At 44.8% G+C, this 20,449-nt stretch overlaps 1 protein-coding gene across 3 annotated transcripts in view; it reads left to right on the plus strand.

Annotated features, from left to right (window-relative positions):
* CAB39L (calcium binding protein 39 like) overlaps positions 1 to 20,449 on the plus strand; it is a 212,963-nt gene that overhangs the window by 108,907 nt on the left and 83,607 nt on the right. For all 3 annotated transcript variants that reach the window (XM_030200470.1, XM_030200471.1, XM_030200472.1), the window contains one exon: positions 12,864 to 13,032. In XM_030200470.1, coding sequence (XP_030056330.1) covers positions 12,864 to 13,032 — 169 coding nt within the window. The remainder of the gene's footprint in view (positions 1 to 12,863; positions 13,033 to 20,449) is intronic.

The following is a 20,449-nucleotide window of genomic DNA, read 5'->3' on the forward strand; positions in this document are numbered from 1 at the left end:
TGTGCCTAAGCTATTTTGTACCACCTCAAATTCCATCATCTTCCCTTCCCCATCCAGCATGTGTTCTACCCTTGAGATCCCCTGGGCTTCCCACCTAAAAAACGCCACATTCTCCCCTCCCGGATCGAAGTTCAAATTACCCCTTATAGATAATAATCCGGTAACTGTGGCCTTTCCCCCCATAAGTTTCACGAACCCTCTCCATGTCTCCCCTCAATGGCTGTAGTAACACACAATGTTTAAGACTTATAGGCAGGTTTCGCCGTTCTTGATGCAGTAGTGTTAAAGGGTCGTAGGGAGAGAAGTATTCTTGTTCAATCTCTATTGGGGTGTATTCACCTGCCTGGTTCACCCAGTCTCCTATATGCCTCAGTAAACAGGCATAATTGTAGCTGCGAAGGTCAGGTAAGCCCAGTCCTCCACTCTGCCATCCCCCCATCAAGAAGTGCATTTGCAATCTGGGCTTTTTCTTTGCCCAGCAAAATTGGCTAAAAGCCCTATTAACCTTCTTCAAGTCTTTCTGCAAAAGGCGGAGAGGCAGTGTTTGCATGGCATAGAGCCATTTGGGGAAAATCATCATACGAATTAAATTTATTCTGCCTCTCAAGGATATGGGTAGTCCTGCCCAATTACCAAGATGTTTCTTCGTGTCTGTTAATAGGCTATTTATATTAAGCGTGTATAGCTGCGTGGTGTCCATAGTCAGTCTAATCCCTAGATATTTGAATGAGTCCTTCGCCCAACTCAGGGGAAATTCCTGTCTCCATCCTTGCTTTACTTCTTCTGAGGAGGGTAATGCCTCCGATTTTAGGAGGTTCAATCTAAAACCTGCATAGTCTCCATATTCCTTGAACGTTTCCATTAAATTAGGAAGGGAGTTCTGCGGCTCAGTAATCATCACTAGTAGGTCGTCTGCAAAAGCTGCTACCTTAAATTGATATTTACCAATGGGCATCCCTTTTATCAAAGGGTTTTCTATGATGGTACGGATCAAGGGATCCAATGTCAGTACAAAGAGTAAAGGGGATAATGGGCACCCCTGTCTGGTACCTCGCCTTATCGGGAAAGACTCTGTCTCCAACCCATTGACCCGTATTGTGGCCCTCGGTGCGTGATATAAAGCTTTAATTGCTGATGTAAAACGTCCCGTGATCCCATATCCTTCTAACGTGGCGAAGAGAAACTCCCAATGCACTCTATCAAACGCTTTTTCTGCGTCAAAGCTGATAAGTAGCGCTGGTGTGTTATTTCTTTTTCTCATCTCTAAAGCCCCTAGAATTCGTCTTAGATTCTTAGCAGTTGTCCTCCCTTTTACAAACCCTACTTGTGTCTCATGTATTAGTTTTGGCAGCACTTTCACTAACCGATTAGCCATTATTTTTGCTAACAATTTCACCTCCACGTTTAACAGTGATATCGGCCGATATGATTCCGGAATCAGTGGATCCCTACCAGGTTTTGGTATAACTGTAATTTGTGCCCTAGAAAGATTCAACGGCAAGCGCTCTGCATCTATTATCTTATTAAAGTACTTAGTAAGCGTGGGAGTAATGTTCTTTCTCATGAGTTTATAAAATTCCATGCGCATCCCATCTGGTCCTGGGGCCTTCAACAGTTTCCCTCTCATTATTTCCAAATCTACTTCCTCTTCTTGAATTGGACTATTCAGCTTATCTCTTTCCCTTTGAGTTATGCCTGGGAGTTGTATTGTATCTAGGTAAAGAGAACCCTGGAGACCTTGATCTACTGGTGTTTTATATAATTGTTCATAGAATTTGGCAAAGATTTCTCCTATCATCTCATCCTGCCGTACCACCTGTCCCTGGCTATCTCTCATTTGTAGGATCCGCCCGTTTTGTGGCTTAGGCCTAGCCAAGCGGGCCAGCATGCGACCTGATTTATTACCATATCTATGTAATTGGAATCTATAATAGGTTTGCGATTTAGTCGCACGCTTATGCAGTAGCTCATTAAGAGCTACCTGCAACTCCAATAACTTAGTGCGTTGCTCAGGCTGAGGTGTCTTCCCATATGTCTGTCTCGCCCTGCAGATCATAGAACTCAATCTTAGTATTTCTCTATTTCGGGCCTTTCGGACATGATGTGTATGACTAATAATTTCGCCTCGAAGTACCGCCTTGGCGGCATCCCAGAACAGTAAAGGGTCAGTCTCGTGTTCCTGGTTTAAGGTCTTATACTCCTCCCAACTCTTCTGAAGCTTTTCACCCAACTGTCTATCTTTAAATAATTCCAGGGGGAACTGCCAGAATTTTTGTTTGGTACTTCAAGTAGGCACCTCTCACTCCATATATACCCAGGCATAATCCGAAATCGTGTAAGGTCCTATGTTTGATGCAACCACCTGTCCAAACAGGTCTCTGGTGATAAGGAAATAATCTATTCTGGCTTGTGATGCATGAGCTCGGGAATGATGCGTAAAATCTCTCTCTGAGGGGTGAAGCATCCTCCATATATCTATCAAATCTACCATTTTCCCCAGTCTTTTTAATCCCTGGCTAGACGCTGCCACATCCCTCCTCTGTCCTTGGGTGCTGTCTATCGTTGGTTCCCATACTGTATTAAAATCTCCGCCAACAATTATAGGTGTCCCAGCATATTTCATCAGGTGTCCTATTACCGAATTATAAAATTTTTTATCATACTGATTAGGTGCGTATACATTGCAGATCACACTCTTATGTCCGGCTACTTCAAGCTCTACTATGACATATCTCCCCCCGGGGTCTATCATGAGGGGTCTCACTGTTGTCGCCACTCCTTTGCGGACTAAAATCGCCACTCCCCCTCTTTTTTCCCAGCGCATTTGCAGCTATACACTCTTGTACCCACCAGGTACGCAGCTTAGCGTGTTCCTCCTGGCTTAAGTGTGTCTCTTGTAACACACATTCTATATCTTTGTAATTGCTGTAGAATTTTGGATCTTTTAATGGGTGAGTTGATCCCACCAACGTTCCACGTGATCAATTTAACCATGGAAACTTAGTTGGTCTTCGTCTAATATTGCATGATTCCTTGCTCCTAAACCTACCCGGTGGGCATCCCAGCCACTGCCCTCCCGGGACAAACATTGTGTTGTACCCATAGTCTCATCTAGTGTTACTCCTTCCCTCCCTTTTACTTGAGCCCCATCCCCTACCGTATCCCCTCGTCCCTCTTTTAGTGTGTCCAGCTCCCTTCCCATTCCCCTCCTCCCTCCCCTATCCGTGTCCCTCCTCCCCTCTGCTCCCACCCGCCCCCTTATCCCCTCCTCCCCTCTTTTGGCCATTCCCTGATAGGGAATCATCACGTATAGGCGCCCCCCAACCTCTCTCCCCCAATTCTCTATACACTTCTTGCCGTTTTGAACCCAGGGTCCCTCCTTCCTCCCAATGCGTCTGTTTTGTGTCTCCTTGTATCAAGGGGAGTGGGGAAACAGTAGATCCAACAGATTAATATATTAACATACACAGCCGGTCTTATAGCCAGCCCATATTCACACACATTCCTTACTCACTCCATTCTTACAGTCCTCCCTTCCCCTCCCAATCCATATACTTGACCTCCAGCTACCTCATTCTCTCAAACCTGTTAACTCTATAACAACTGTGGTAACGTCTTCTATTAGTCCTACCAATATCCCATGTACAGGTAATTACCAGACATAAGTGTCAATATATTCCATGTTGACTCCTTCCACTGTCTCTTGGTGTCCTTCTGCCATTTCTCAGTCCGGTAAACCTCCGCTCCGGTTACTCCTCTCCTCCTGTTCCATCTGATCCACAAACTCCTTGGCTTCTTCTGGCTTTTCAAAAGTGCGAGTCGTGCCCTCGTGCGTTATCTTTAAAGTCGCTGGATACATCAAGGTGAAGCGTTTCTTCATTGCAAATAATTTGGAGCAAATTGGCGAGAAAGCTTTCCTTTTTCCCGCCACTCCCACTGAGTAATTCTAGAAACAGATAATCCGTTTGTTTTCAAATGTTAAGTTTTTCTCTCCTCGTGAGGCTTGCAAAATCCATTGCTTATGAGCAAAGTTAAGTACTTTCAAGATGACCACTCGAGGACGGGAGTCCGTATCTCTGCGTGTTCCCAAGCGGTGTGCCCTTTCCACCCTTAGAGGGCCTAAATCAGGGGGAAATCTCACTTGCTCCGTTAGCCAGCGTTCCAGAGCTGATGTTAAATCCCTGCCCCCCAGCTTTTCAGGGAGGCCCACTAATCGGAGGTTGTTTCTACGGGACCTGTTCTCCAAGTCCTCTATCTTTTGTTCCAATGTCTCTACTGTTCGTAAAAGTGTATTCTGTGTCTCTTCCACTTCTGTTACCCAATCCTCCACCTCGCCGGTTCTAGTCTGGAAGGCAACACATTCGCGTGTGAGATCCTCCATTCTCGTCTGTAATTTTTCCAATTTCGTATCAATTGGTGTAAAGTGCCGTTCTAATAGATCTTCTAGGACCGCGGTCATCTCTGTTGTTATTTCTGAGACCCAGATCGAAGCAACTGTCGGGTCCGCGCTGCTGGGTGCGGCGGCCATCTTAGGGTCTGTTGTCTTTTGGCGCAGCTTATCTTTCTGCATCGTTTTAGACGCCATATCCCCTTGCTATCGTTCTAATAATTTCATGTCCGTAATCAGCTCCGGTTCCCCTTCCAGGAATGGATTACAGCTAGATATAATCGTGTTTCAATTCGCGCGGGGGAGAGGTCAAGCGCCGGAGAAGCGTTCAGGTGCTACCGCTTTCCAGCATGGCGTCACGTGATCTAATTTTTTTTTAATTTTATTTTATTGAGGTTAATTTTACAGCAGGTTGTTTAAAAGAAATGATTAAAAAAGGCACTTATCTTTATTAAGGTAACATTGAGGGGCATAATCGAACGGCGCCGGCCAAATAGCTCACTGGCCTTCTTTGGGGCCGGCACCATAAGTGGGCGGAGCCAACCGTATTTTTGAAAAAGATGGCCGGCCATCTTTTTCTTCGCTAATACAGTTGGGCCCTGCCAAATGTCAGAGTTCGCAGGGTTTGAGATAGCCGGCATCGGTTTTCAGCCATAATGGAAAATAATGTCGGCGATCTCAAACCCGGCCAAATCCAAGGCATTTGGTTATGGGAGGAGCCAGCATTTGTAGTGCACTGGTCCCCCTGACATGCCAGGACACCAACCGGGCACCCTAAAAAATAAAAATAGCTCCCAGGTGCATAGCTCTCTTCCCTTTTTTATATTATTATTATTATTATTTATTGCATTTGTACCCCACATTTTCCCACCTATTTGCAGGCACAATGTGGCTTACAAGCACCAGTTATGGTGTTACAGGAAGATTCTGGATGAAGAAAGAAAAGGTCTAAGCAAAGTTATAGAAAGATAAATATCTGAATAGGTTGTTTAGCCCCCCAAATCCCCCCAAAACCCATTCTCCACAACTCTACACCATTACCATAGCCCTAAGAGGTGAAGGGGGGCACCTACATGTGGGTAAAGTGGGTTTTGGGTGGGTTTTGGAGGGCTCCCATTTACCACCAAAAGTGTAACAGGTAGGGGGGGGATGGGCCTGGGTCCTTCTGTCTGAAGCGCACTGCACCCACTAAAAACTGTTCCAGGGATTTGCATACTGCTATCAGGGAGCTGGGTATGACATTAGAGGCTGGCAAAAAAGTTTTTTTTGTTGTGTTTTTTTTTGGGTGGGAGGGGATTGGTGACCACTGGGGGAGTAAGGGGAGGTCATCCCCAACTCCCTCCGGTGGTCATTTGGTCAGTTGGGGCTCCTTTTTGAAGCTTGATCGTGGAAAAAAAAAAGGGACCAAGTAAAGCCGAAATGCTCGTCAAGCCTGGCTTTTTTTTTCCATTATCAGGCGAAGCCGGCCATCTCGTGAGCACACCCCTGTCCTGCCCCCGTCCCGCCTTCACTACCCTCCCGACACGCCCCCTTGATGTTTCGCCGGCTCCGCAACAGAAAGCAGTTGAACCCAGCCAAAATCGGCTTTCGATTATACCGATTTGGCCGGGTTCAGGAGATCGCCGGCCATCTCCCGATTTGTGTCGGAAGATGGCCGGCGATCACTTTCAAAAATGAGCTGGATAGTTACTTTTGTGCCTTTATAAAATAGACTCCTAGACCCTGCCCCTATGGCACATAAATGCTGACCCACTTAGACGTAAGCAGGCTATAAATTTATTAAATAAATTTACACCATAGTTGGCAAGAAGCATCAGTGTGAAGAAACTGTTTTGCTATTGCAGTGAGCACTTGTTGCAATTTAAACAATGTACTGCGATAGAATTTCTGACTGTTGGGAGTCCCTCCAACTGAAATTCACTGCTGCATGCAGATTTATGGTGATGACTGTGTTGTTGTGAATATTGTGCGTCGCTGGTCCAGAAAAGTTTGTGAACCAGAAAGGTCTGATTTGTATGATTAGAACTGAAGTGGGTGACCTGTGATGGGAATAGACAAGTCTGAGAGATGTTGACAAACTCGTACAGGACAATAGGAGGATCACTTAAAACTTTGAACGATTGAGAAGAGTTCATAAGCACAAGAAGCAAATTTTGTTGCAACATGAAAATGCTAGGCCTCACAGAGCATGAAATACCACAGAGGCAGTTGTGAAGTTTGGTCTTAGTCTTATTACATTAGTCTTGTGGTTCAGTTTTTCCTCATCAACATCACAAAAATCTGTTGTAACATAAATGAGCAGTTCAGGAGTGGAAGACGCCAAACACAATCTCTAGTGGATCAAGAAGACTTTTATTATCCAATAATTACAAAGCTAGAATATAGACAAAATTGAAACTGAGGATAAAAATCAAAAGTAACAAAAGATCATTATTATAAACTTAGCTATTAAAAAAAAAGATGAGAAAAGGAGAGCTCCTCAGAGTCCTATGTTTTTTAATGTTTTTACAATACAGCACAATGGGATCAAACTCCACTCTCCTTAACACCTTATCTTAAAATGTATCTGTTAATTCCAGCAAACTAAGATGGAAAGCAAAATACAGTACTCAGTGTGGAGAAAGACTGCATATCCATAGAACTTTTAAACTTAGCTCATATAGAGGCTTATTTTCAAAGCACGTAGACTTACAAAGTTTGTAATTCTAAGTGCATTGAAAATGAGCCCCTTGGTATACATAACTGTTTCTCTTCTACACAATGTTAGCTTTTCAAAGAAGTAGAATTTTAAGAGAGAGATTGGGCAGAGAAGACCAAGTCCATGTGGTCCTAAAATGTGTGAGCAATACTCCATTTGTACTGTTACAAGGATTGATGATGGATCAGGTGTTTAAGTTTAGTCAGTCTATAAACTGTACCTCGATCAGTGTTATACTCATGATTACATGTCTCTGTTTATTAAGATACATTGGTCAGACTTCAATAATGTTTAAAACTCAAATTATTCGCATCACCATTGTGTTACTCATAACAAACTAGAGGAGCCTTTGGTAAAACACTGCTTGGATAATTGACACTCTTACTAATTTGAGATGCACAATTATTGATCAGATCCTACTTGCATCCAGAGATGAAGACATCCATAAACCTGCATGGTGATTAAAACAAAGATGGATATATACTTTGAAGACAATGAAGCCTTTGGGGCTTAATGCTTAAATACAATGGAGCACTTTTTTCTAATAATGTTTGACTGAATTTTGTTTGAAAGAGTGGTAACATAAGAACATAAGCATTGCCATACTAGGACAGACTGAAGGTCCATCAAGCCAAGTTTCCAACAGTGAGTGGCCAATCCAGGTCACGAGTGCCTGGCAAGATCTCAGAACAGCAAAATAGATTTTATGCTGCTTATCCTAGAATATACAGTGGATTTTCCTAAGTCCATCTTAATATTGTCTTATAGACTTTACTTTTAGGAAATTATCCGAACCTTTTTTAAACCTTGCTAAGCTAACTGCTTTTTACCACATTCTCTGGCAACAAATTCCAGAGTTTACTTACTCATTGAGTGAAAAAATACTTTCTCTGAAAGTTGAGCACCATTTTGTTTCATTGGTTCAGGCAGTATGCTATATAATGATAGTCTCCTCTAATGCAGGTTCTGGCAAAACAAGGGGCCCTTGTCAGCAGCCAGTACTATTTATCCTTCAGGACAAGTGAATTTTGAGTTTGTTTACATGAAAAAGTTTAAAAGCTTGTATATTGCAAGACTGATTCAGCAGTGGTGCAAGCTGGTTCAGCATTTTGAGACTAGTACACTGCTGAACATACATTTAAAGACCCCTATGGGATTTTTTTTGAAAGATTATTTAATAAGCTAAATTTGAAAGCTCTACTTAGGCTCAGATATGAAATTTTATCTGAGTCTTTCTCCATATTGAGTGTTATGTTTTACATCTTACATACAGCTCAGACTTAGTGACATGCAATTTACATCTTTTTTTTCCCAAAATTTAAAAGAATACCTTCAGGGGCATCTGTTCGACTCGAAGACTGAGCAATTGGTTGAAGAGACAAGATATGCAATTATTTTATAACTGCTCTCAAAATCTTGTCCATTTATTGGCAGAAATGTGTCAAATAGTGGCAACTAAGTCGAAAAATTAATAAAAGTACAAGTTTCAAACATTTTTTTTTTATTCATTATAATATCTTCATTTAAACAAAACTTACGGATTTGGAGGCAGTACTTTTCATTTAACCCTTGTAAATGACTTTCACCCTTACAATAAGGCTTATGGAGATTAACCTGCTGAAGCAGTAGATACAGTGCTGGCTACCGTTCTGGTCAGGCTGGATGGTCCATGCTGTTATTTACTGCGTTACTAAATTATTGTATATGTAAGTTGTAAACCACTTGGAATGTCATAAGAGCAGACTACAAAATCTTTTAAATAGACAAGCTTAAGTTTAGGCCCATGTATTCTGCGGCCCTACCTAAATAGATAGAACCACAGATTCTCTGAGGACAAGCAAGCTGAAATATTCTCACACATAGGTCGGCGATCCGCGCCGGCCCGGGAATCGGCATAAAAATATAGCAAAAACAAAGATTTGCCAGAGCCTTCTGGCATGTGTGCAACAACACACTGCGCATGCGCAGACTGACTTCCTACCCTTTGCGCGTACCTCAGTTTTCTTTGTTCTGCGTGAGGAGCAACAGCTTTTTCTGTGGCTCCTCTCTTTGCCCAGGAAAGAGCCTTCTCAGTTTTTTGAGGAAAGGCTTTCCCCTTATTTTTCATTAGTTTTGTTTGGCCCTGTTGAAGTTTCCTTTCTCTTTGTGCCTTTTTTTTTTCTTGGCACAATCAAGCCGTTTGATTTCACCGGTGCGGTTTTTCCTTCCATTCATTGAGGGCTCCCAGCGGCTTCAAATGTACTCAGTGCAACCACACCATCTCGGGCACAGATACCCATTCCTGGTGTATCCAGTGCCTTGGGCCCGATCATAGAAAAGGACCCAATTGGCTCAAGAAGCCTGGAGACAGAAACTTTTTGGGACTTGGTCCGGTCCGTTGACATCGGCATCGGAACTGAGGTCGGTGGTATTGACTTCAGGGGATGCATCAATGTCGGGAGCTCTGGGGCGTTGAGGGATTCAGCACCCGAAAAGCATCGGCGCCGGGAAGACCGCTTCCCTTCCATACAGGAGATGCCGACGCGTCAGACTCTTAGCAGTCCAGTTCCTGCTCCTGAGCCTCAGCAGACTCTGCCACCGACTGCTCCACCGGCCCTGCAGTCTTCTCTGATGGCGGCTATCGATGAGTGCATCGGGGCCCAGCTTTCAGAGCTTCTGGAAGGGCTGCTGTGTCAATCTGCTTTGGCATCGGGGCTGCTTGTGCCTGCCCTGCAAGCGGCACCGGTATCGGCTGCCACCCAGGTCGACTCCCCATCAACATCAGTGGAGGAAGCTTCACCGCAGTCCATGCGGGCATTGATCCCTCCACATTGCCATAGGTCCTCAGCATCAAGACAGGCTCAGTCTTGGAGGTCCCTGAGGGAAATGCTTTCCAACACTGAGGAGGAGCGCTCGTGGGAGTCAGAGGAAGATCCCAGGTACTTTTCTTCCGATGAGTCCTTTGGGATTCCCTCTGAACCTTCCCCTCCACCTGAAAGGAGACTGTCTCCTCCTGAGGCCCTCTCCTTTTCATCGTTTGTGCGGGAAATGACTGAGGCCTTTCTGTACCCTGTTGATGTAGAGGATGAGCCCAGGGCTGAGATAATTGAGGTCCTGGACTACACCTCTCCACCTAATTAGGCAGTAATGGCTCCTTTGCGTAAGGTACTCTAGGAAGTCCTTATGCGAAACTGGTCGTTCCCTCTGTCTGGCCCCATGATCCCTAAGAAGACTCTCTTCAGTCGTGGACAATCCGGCCCAATTTGACCATGGGACGACCATTTCAAATTCCTCACCCACAGAAAGTGCTGACGATGGATGCATCTCTCCTGGGGCGGGGAGCTCATATAGATGGGCTTCACACTCGGGGAGCCTGGTCCTTCCAGAAAACAGGTCTTCAGATCAACCTCCTGGAGCTCCGAGTGATCTGGAAGTCTCTGAAGGCTTTCAGAGATAGGCTGTCCAACCAAATCATCTTGATTCAAGCAGACAATCAGATTTCAAATTTACTACACCAACAAGCAGGGGGGCACCGGATCTCGCCCTCTGTGTCAGGAAGCCGTCCAGATGTGGCTTTGGGCACGCCGTCACGGCATGTTTGTCCAAGCCACTTATCTGGCAGGCGTAAACAACAGTCTGACCTACAGGCTGAGCAGGGTAATGCAACCTCACGAGTGGTCACTGAATATGGGCGTTGCCTGCAAGATCTTCCGATCATGGGGGACCCCCTCAGTGGATCTTTTTGCCACTCAAATCAATCACAAAGTCCCTCGGTTCTGTTCCAGGCTTCAGGCCCATGACAGACTAGCTTCAGATGTCTTTCTCCCACATTGGGAAACAGGTCTTCTGTAAGCGTAGCCTCCCATACCTCTAGTAATAAGGACTTTGCTGAAACTCAAGCAAGATCGCGGAACCATGATCTTGATCGCACCCTACTGGCCACATCAGATTTGGTTCCCTCTTCTTCTGGAATTGTCCTCCAAAAAACCGTGGAGATTGGACTGTTTTCTGACCCTCATCATGTAGAATGAGGGGTCGCTTCTACATCCCAACCTCCAGTCTCTGGCTCTCATGGCCTGGATGTTGAGAGCCTAGAATTCGCTTCCTTGGGCCTTTCAGAGGGTGTCTCCCGGATCTTGCTTGCTTCCAGAAAAGATTCCACTAAGAGGTGTTACTCGTTCAAATGGAGGAGGTTTGCCATCTGGTGTGACTGCAAGGCCATAGATCCTTTCTTTTGTCCTACACAGACCCTGCTTAAATACCTTCTACATTTATCAGAGTCTGGTCTCCAGACCAACTCCGTAAGGGTTCACCTTAGTGCAATTAGTGCTTATCATCAGTATGTAGAAGGTAAGCCTATCTCTGGACAGCCTTTAGTTCATTTCATGAGAGGTTTGCTCTTGTCAAAGGTCCCCCCAGTCAAACCTCCACCAGTGTCATGGGATCTCAACGTCGTTCTCACCCAGCTGATGAAAGCTCCTTTTGAGCCACTGAATTCCGGCCATCTGAAGTATTTGACCTGGAAGGTCATTTTCTTGGTGGCTGTTACTTCAGCTAGTAGGGTCAGTGAACTTCAGGCCCTAGTAGTGGATGCATCTTATACTAAGCTCCATCACATCAGAGTAGTCCTCCGCACGCACCCTAAGTTCCTGCCGAAGGTGGTGTCAGAGTTCCATCTGAACCAGTCAATTGTCTTGCCAACATTTTTTCCCCGTCTTAATGCCCACCCTAGCAAAAGCAGCTTGCACACCTTGGACTGTAAGAGAACATTGGCCTTTTATGTGGAGTGGACGAAGCCCTTCAGACAGTCCACCCAGTTGTTGCTTTTGATCCCAACAGGAGGGGAAGTCACCGGAAAACGCACAATCTCCAGTTGGCTAGCAGATTGCATTTCCTTCGCTTATGCCCAAGCTGGGCTGATTCAAGCGGGCCATGTCATGGCTAATAATGTCAGAGCCATGGCTGCGTCAGTGGCTCACTTTAAGTCAGCCTCCATTGAAGAAATTTGCAAATCTGCAACCTGGTCTTCAGTCCACACATTCACATCATACTACTGCCTTGAGCAGGACACCCAACGCAACAGTCTGTTTGGACAGTAGGTACTGCAGAATCTGTTTGGGGTTTAGAATCCAACTCCACCCACCTAGGCCCGTTTTTATTCTATGCCAGGCTGCACTCTCAACTAGTTGTTTATAGTTTCATGTTAATCTCTGTTATGTCCTCACCGTTGAGAGGCCCAGTTGACCAATGTTTATTGTTTTGGGTGAGCCTGGATGCTCGGGATACCCATGTGTGAGAATATTTCAGCTTGATTGTCCTCGAAGAAAGCCAAGATACTTACCTGTAGCAGGTATTCTCCGAGGACAGCAGGCTGATTATTCTCACAATCTTACCCACCTCCCCTTGGAGTTGTTGTTGTTGATGCTTTTAGCCTTAACTGAGATGCTCTTGTGGTGGGCGGGAAGTCAGTCCGCGCATGAGCGGTGCGTCGTTGCACACGTGCCAGAAGGCTCTGGCAAATCTTTGTTTTTGCTATATTTTTATGACGATTCCCGGGCCGGTGCAGATCGCCGACCCATATGTGAGAATAATCAGCCTGCTGTCCTCAGAGAATACCTGCTACAGGTTAAGTATCTTCGCTATATCGGCCATAAAGATAAGCTGATAAATCCCCTGCTTATCTTTATGTAACATCTGGGTCTGTGAACATTGACCCCAATGATAATAGTGGGGTTTAAATTTTACTTTTGAGCTTGGATTTCTTGCCTGTACATCCACACTTTTTCCTTTAAATTTTAGATATGAAGCCCCCCAGGTTGCTTTAAACAGTGGCATCATGCTGAGAGAATGTATCCGACATGAGCCACTTGCCAAAATCATCCTCTGCTCTGAGCAGTTCCAAGACTTCTTCAAATATGTAGAAATGTCAACATTTGACATTGCTTCAGATGCCTTTGCTACATTTAAGGTAGGTTATTTAATATATGTATGATATTTATCTAGTTTAAAATAGCGCACCATGCTTACAAACATCTGATTTGGGGATGTGGGTGACCTTTGTTTTAATTATCTTTAAACATTTTCTAAAAATGAAGCTTTAGAGAATAGGTTTCTTAATTTGGATTTAAAGCAAAGCATCTTAAATCTACTAATTTACTTTATTTTGAATAGGAAGCAGGATATTTGGAATGCCTCATGTGCAGTTGCCATGACACATCTATTGGGGGATAATTTTAAAAGCCATTTAATTACATAAAAAGGCTTATGGGTAAAAATAATTGGCTTCAAATTACAGCCTAAGAAATGCATGTAAAGCCTCTTTGGACTTGCTTTTCCGGATACATGCTTTTGGATTTCCACAAGCATATGTATAAAATTTCAGGCGTAAATATGTGTTCCCTGAGGACAAGCAGGCTGTATTATACTCACAACTGACTCGGTCAGGTCTTTCCCTCTTTTTGGGCCCTTTTTCTTGGCACAAATGAGACTTTTGATTTCGCCAGTGCAGTTTTCCCTTCCATGCCATCGACGACTCCCAGCAGCTTCAAATGCTGTACTCGGTGCATCAGGACCTTCTCAGGCACCGATACCCATTCATGGTGTTTCCAGTGCCTTGGGCCCGACCATAGCCCAGCTCGTTGTTCCCTCTTTCTTCGTATGAAGAAAAGGACTCAACTGGCTCGAGAAGCCTAAAGAGAAAAACCTTTTGGTGCTTGGTGTGGTCCTTGGTCGGCGGCATCGACATCGAGGGACCCATCGACATCAGAAGTGGAGGTAGGCATGGCTTTTGAGAGGCCATGGAATGCTGGGAGAAGTGAATCATTGAGTGGGTCTCCACCTACCTCGAGGCCTCCTGCTGTGCAGGCCCCCCGGGACTGGCCATCGTTGGACCCGACCCCGAGGCGACGTGGGGATTCGACGTCGTCTTCGTCAGCACCGAGGAGCCTTGGTGAGGTGCATCGAGCGAAGGATAAGAAGCACCAATACTGTTCCCCCTCGACATATGGTGCCAGGAGCTCTGGGGCGCCAAGGGATTCAGCACCCAAGAAGCATCGATGCCGGGAGAACTGCCCCCCCCCCCCCCCTCCATACAGGAGATGCCGACACGTCAGTTTCTCAGCAGCCTGGTTCCTGCTCCCGAACCCCAGGTGATGCTGCTACTGACTGCTTCACCGGCCCCGCAGCCTTTTCCGATGGCGGCTCTTAACGAGCTCTTATGGGCCTTGCTTCTGGAGGGACTGCTGCATACATCAGCATCGGGAGTGCTTGCGCCTACTGAGTCGCCTGCTGCTGCTGTGGTCTCTGGCCCTCCACCCGCGGTGAGGTCCCCGTGCTCGGTGCCACTTGCAGCTCAGGTATCAGCTGCCACGCAGGTCGACTCCCCATCAACGTTGGTGGAGGAAGCTTCGCCACAATCCATGCGGAGGTCGGCCCCTCAACATCGTCATCAAGACTATGGGTCTTCGGCGTCAAGGAGGGTACGGTCTCGGAGGTCACTGAGGGAAGTGCTTTCTGACACCAAGGAGGAGTGCTTGTGGGGAGTCAGAGGAGATCCCAGGTACTTCTCCGATGAGTCCTTTGGGATTCCCTCTGAGCCTTCTCCTCCACCTGAAAGGAGACTGTCTCCTGAGAGCCTTTCCTTCTCATCTTTTGTATGGGAAATGGCTGAAGCCATTCCGTTCCCCGTAGACGTGGGATGAGCCCAGGGCTGAGATGTTCGAGGTCCTGGACTATTCCTCTCCACCTAAAGAGGCAGTGAAGTCCTTATGCGGAACTGGGCGTCCCCTCTGTCTGGTCCTGTGATCCCTAAGAAGACTGACTCCCAGAATCGGATCCATGGTGAACCTGGGTTGATGAGGTCTGTTACCCCACAACTCCATAGTAGTGGACTGTGCCCTCAAAATGAAAAAGTACAAATAATAATATATTATATATAATATTATAATATATATTATTCTATTTCTATTCTTCTATATTATATTCTATTTCTCCACCAATTAGATATAAGGTAATATGATAAGAATATGTAAGAAAAGGGGGGATTAAATACTATATTTGTTGAATTACATTAACCTGCACTGTAAGGTTTAAGGACATGTGCTCAGAACATAAAGACCATATATTTAACTTTAAAATGTTTATTTACAAAACAGGTACTGTAATAATGTTACGAGAAGCAGTTTTTAGGAATCTTTCACAAGGGGAAATGTGCTTTCAAGATAGCAAATCTGAATTATAAATTAATCTGAATAATGGCAACTCACTTTGATGGAGGCTGCTGGTTGGAGTGATGAAGGAGATCCTTGCTAGAAAAGAAGTCTTTTTGTTGCAGAGTTGTTGCTGGAGCCTGGAGAAAGTCTTTTTTCAGGGATGTGTGTGTAGTCTAGCAAGGGCAGGCTCAGTGAAGATCCAGATCAGGAAGCGGACAAAGAGAGCAGGGCCAGAGCGCAAGAGAGGAGAGCAAGAGCGAAGAAGCCAGAGACCAAGAGAGAGAACTGGACATTTTCCAGGCTTTTTATAATCTCTTGTTGGACCATAGGCTGAAGTCAGGTGGGGTGTACTCGATGAAATGAAAACTCAGGGATCACTGAAAACTGGTTTCATCTGGTTTTGAGATGGAGTATGGTAACTAGTCACATGTTTAATGACATCATAAGACTTTCTGTCTGGGCATCTGCTGTAATATACATCCAGAAGGCATCTGACAGGATTAAAAGAGTCTTTGTCTGAGAGTAAGTGGGCTTCTTTTGTCAGATTAGATAGGTAGATGGGCTTTTCGTCTGAGTCATTGTCTGAGAATAGGTCGAGTTTCACTGTCTTTGATTAACTCCAGTCTCTGAGATTGCGGTCCATCTTCAGAGTTTTGTTCTTTGGAGATGTGTTGATGGACTTAGGTATCCACCCAGCTAGTTTTTGTTATCAGTAGTTTGTTTATTTATTTATTTATTTATTTATTTATTTGTTGCATTTGTATCCCACATTTTCCCACCCATTTGCAGGCTCAGTGTGGCTTACATTGTTCCGCCATCGTTATCGCCATACCAGAATAAAAGATATAATTAGTAATTACATAAGAACATGGGTAAAGTATAAAGAGATCATTATCGGAATAACAGATAAAGCAGTAATGTTTTAGAGTTCATATGATGGATCGTTATGGTATGCTCTGTTGAAGAGGTAGGTCTTCAGTGATTTCCAAAATTGATTAGGTCACGCATTTTTTTCAAATCCAGTGGTAATGCATTCCAAAGCTGCGTACCTATGTAGGAAAAGCTGGATGCTTGTATTAGTTTGTATTTTAGTCCTTTGCAGCTGGGGAAGTGGAGATTCAAGAATGTGTGAGATGATCTTTTAGAGTTCCTGGGTGGTAGGTCTATGAGGTCTGACATGTAGACCGGGTCATCTCCGTAGATAATTTTATAAATCAGGGTGCAAATCTTGAACGTAATATGTTCCCTGAGTGGGAGCCAGTGTAGTTTTTCTCTAAGGGGTGTGGCACTTTTGTATTTTGTTTTACCAGAGTCTGGCTGCAGTGTTTTGGGCTGTTTGAAGTTTCTTGATGATTTGGTTTTTATAGCCAGTGTAGAGCGCATTGCACTAATCTAGGTGACTTAGCACCATTGATTGTATCAGGCTGCAAAATATATCCCTTGGGAAAAAAGGTTTTAATCTTTTGAGTTTCCACATTGAGTGGAGCATTTTCTTTGTTGTATTCTTCGCATGGTTTTCCAATGTGAGATTACGGTCAATGGTAACACCAAGAATTTTCAGGCTATCTGAGATGGGAAGGGTAAGGTTTGGTGTAATTATAGTATTGGATTTACTCATGTTATTTTGTGATGAGAGGATGAAACATTGTGTTTTTTCAGCATTAAGTTTTAATTGAAAAGCATCCACCCAAGAGTTCATGATTTGGAAGCTGTGGTTGATGTCATTAGTAATTTCATTTAGATCATGTTTGAACGGGATATAGATCTTGACATCACCTGTGTAAATGTGTGTATTGAGGCCTTGGTTAGATAGCGAGTTGGCCAGAGGTGTCATCATTAGGTTAAAGAGAGCCGGTGAGAGTGGTGATCCTTGGGGAACTCCGCATTCAGGTTTCCAAGGTGCTGATGTATTCGAATTAGATTTTACTTGGTATGTTCTTGCGGTAAGGAAGCCTCTAAACCAGTTAAGAACGTTGCCACCAAAACCGAAGTATTCTGATGTTTAATAATATTTTATGGTTTACCATCTCGAATGCACTGGACATGGCAAATTGCAGGAGAAGTATACTATTGCCGGTTGCAATTGCTTGTTTAAATTTAGTTAGAAGAGTAGTTAGTACTGTTTCAGTGCTGTGGTGTGACCGAAAACCTGATTGAGAATCATGAAGAATAGAGTATTTGTTTAAAGAGTCGGTGAATTGTTTGGTTACCAGGGGGAAGGTGAAAGTAAAGTCTTTCCATCTGTATATATTTTATATATACATTTGTAACTGATCCAGCAAAATCAATAACTCTGATAATTACACTCATATCATGCTACAAAAGAGCCAACAGTTCTAGAGACTATGCTTCGGCGCCCCTTGGCAGAGAAGCTAGGACCTTGGACTCTTTTGGGAGGAAGATGTATCAGGCCGCTATGCTTGCTGCTCGTATCCAATCATACTAGCTCTTTATGAGCATCCACTTGTGGAACTCGGTACAGCAGCTGTCTAGTTTGATCGATGCCCTCCGTCCGGAGCAGGCTGAACCTTTTCGCTAGCTGGCAAGGCAGCAGAAGGCATGTTGTAAATTCCTGTCCAGGGGTGCTTACGACACTTTTGATGTTATATCCAGAATCTCTGCCCAAGGTATAACAATGCGCAGACTCTCATGGCTGCATGTTTCTGTCCTGGATCACTCCGTCCAGCAGAGAATAGCGGATGTTCCTTGCCGGGGGGATAATCTTCAGAGATCTGCTGTCCAACCAAATTATCTTAATTCAAACAGACAATCAGGTTGGAATGTACTACACCAACAAGCAGGGGGGCAGCGAATCTCACCCGCCATGTCAGAAAGCCATCCAGATGTGCCTTTGGGCGCGCCGTCACGGCTTGTTTCTCCAAGCCAATTATCTGGCAGGTGTAAACAACAGTTTGGCCGACAGGCTGAGCAGGGTAATGCAACCTCACAAGTGGTCACTGAATATGGGTGTAGTCCGCAAGATCTTCTGAGCGTGGGGCACCCCTTCAGTGGATCTTTTTCCCACTCAATCACAAAGTCCCTCGGTTCTGTTCCAGGCTTCAGGCCCACTACAGACTAGCGTCAGATGCCGTTCTCCTACATTAGGGAACAAGCCTTCTGCATGCTTATCCTCCCATACCTCTAGTAGGGAAGACTTTGCTGTAACTCAAGGCTGCACTCTCAGTTAGTTCTATATATTTTCAGGTTAATCCATGTTATGTCTTCGCCGTTGTGAGGTCCAATTGACCAACCTTCGTTGTTTTGGGTGAACTTCGATGCTAGGAATACCCAAGTTGTGAGTATAATCCACCCTTCTTGTCCTCGGAGAAAGCGAAGATACTTACCTGTAGCAGGTATTCTCCAAGGACAGCAGGCTGATTATTCTCACAAACCCACCCACCTCCCCTTGGAGTTGTCTTCTTTTCGCTCTCTTTTTTTTATTCTTCACTGAACTGAGGAGCGCGGCGGGTGGGAAGACACGGTGCATGCGCGGTTTGGTGTGCAGCGTGCTCAGAAGGTTCTAGCAAACGTTTTGCTATGTGAAATGCCAGTTCCCGGTCCGGCGCATATCACCAACCCAGTTGTGAGAATAATCAGCCTGCTGTCTTCAGAGAATACCTACTACTACTACTACTATAAATTACTTTTATAGCACTAGGCTGTATAGAGAGGGGAGTGACCAGCAGAAGAAAAGAGGTTTTAATGCCCCTGTATAAGTCGTTGGTGAGGCCCCACCTGGAGTATTGTGTTCAGTTCTGGAGGCCGTATCTTGCTAATGTTTGGGCCAGTAGATGCTGGGTCTCAGAACCAAAAACCCGACAATCTTTCCCATACAAATTCCCCAACTGATTTCTTAGACCACCGGCTGGGTAAAGTACCAAAAACACTATAAACAAGAGAAGCTTCTCACATTTACCATTTATTCTTACCCAAGAACATGAAAAATAAGAAATAATAGAATTAGGAGCAGCACATAAGAAACAGGGTATTGAGGGAACATAAAAAGGGAGGAGACATGGAAATGGTCGCATATTCCTTAATCTATTGAGATAGACTGAGGAAGATTTTCATCGACTGCCCTTTGTCTTCCAGACCAGGCAGTTATATAGGCTGTAGTACAAAGAACTGGTTCTCAGGAACACACCATACGCCATGCAGGATATGCCATTGTTTCTTATAATTGCCCCAAAAGGCATCTAACAAAATATATATTGCATTTCCTTAAAAGTTACATCTGCAGCACATCCTCCATAAAAGCAATCTGTATCTCACTTCAAAGGATTCAGGACTCAGTTCCCACGACCCCCCCCCCCCCCCCCCCACAATAGCATTTTTCAATCCTGTCCTGACAGTAGGATATCTGTCCCTCTCCTCTGTCAGCCCTGCTCTCTTGTCACCTGGAACTTTGCTTTGATCTGCATCCTAAAAGTCTCTCAAAGGCTAATAAACACACTCACGTAAACAGTGAATGGCAAATGGCTCATTGTCCTTCACTTGCCTGTCAGAGGAAGGTGGGAAGGAGGTGGGGTATTTGCTCCACACCTGGCCTGCTCAATACCATTCTAATTCACAGAAAATACAGAAATTTCCACTTCTCCTCATCTGTATATTAATTCTTAGATATTGGATATTTAGCAGTAGCACACCTCCACCAACACTAAGGATGTCAAAAGAATTGAAGCGGTGCAAAGAAAAGCTACGAGAATGGTATGGGATTTGCGTTACAAGACGTATGAGAAGAGACTTGCGGACCTGAACATGTATACCCTGGAGGAAAGGAGAAACAGGGGTGATATGATACAGACGTTCAAATATCTGAAAGGTATTAATCCGCAAACGAACCTTTTCCGGAGATGGGAAGGCAGTAGAACTAGAGGGCATGATATGAGATTGAAGGGGGGCAGACTCAAGAAAAATGTCAGGAAATATTTTTTCCCGGAGAGAGTGGTGGATGCTTGGAATGCTCTCCCACGGGAGGTGGTGGAGAGGAAAACGGTAATGGAATTCAAACATGCATGGGATAAACATAAAGGAATCCTGTTCCGAGGGAATGGATCCTCAGAAGCTTAGCCGAGATTGGGTGGCAGAGCCGGTGGGGTGGGGGGGGGGGGCTGGTTGGGAGGCGGGGATAGTGCTGGGCAGACTTATACGGTCTGTGCCCTGAAAATGACAGAT

Source organism: Microcaecilia unicolor, chromosome 4 (assembly GCF_901765095.1).
Source record: "Microcaecilia unicolor chromosome 4, aMicUni1.1, whole genome shotgun sequence".
Lineage (NCBI taxonomy): Eukaryota > Metazoa > Chordata > Amphibia > Gymnophiona > Siphonopidae > Microcaecilia > Microcaecilia unicolor.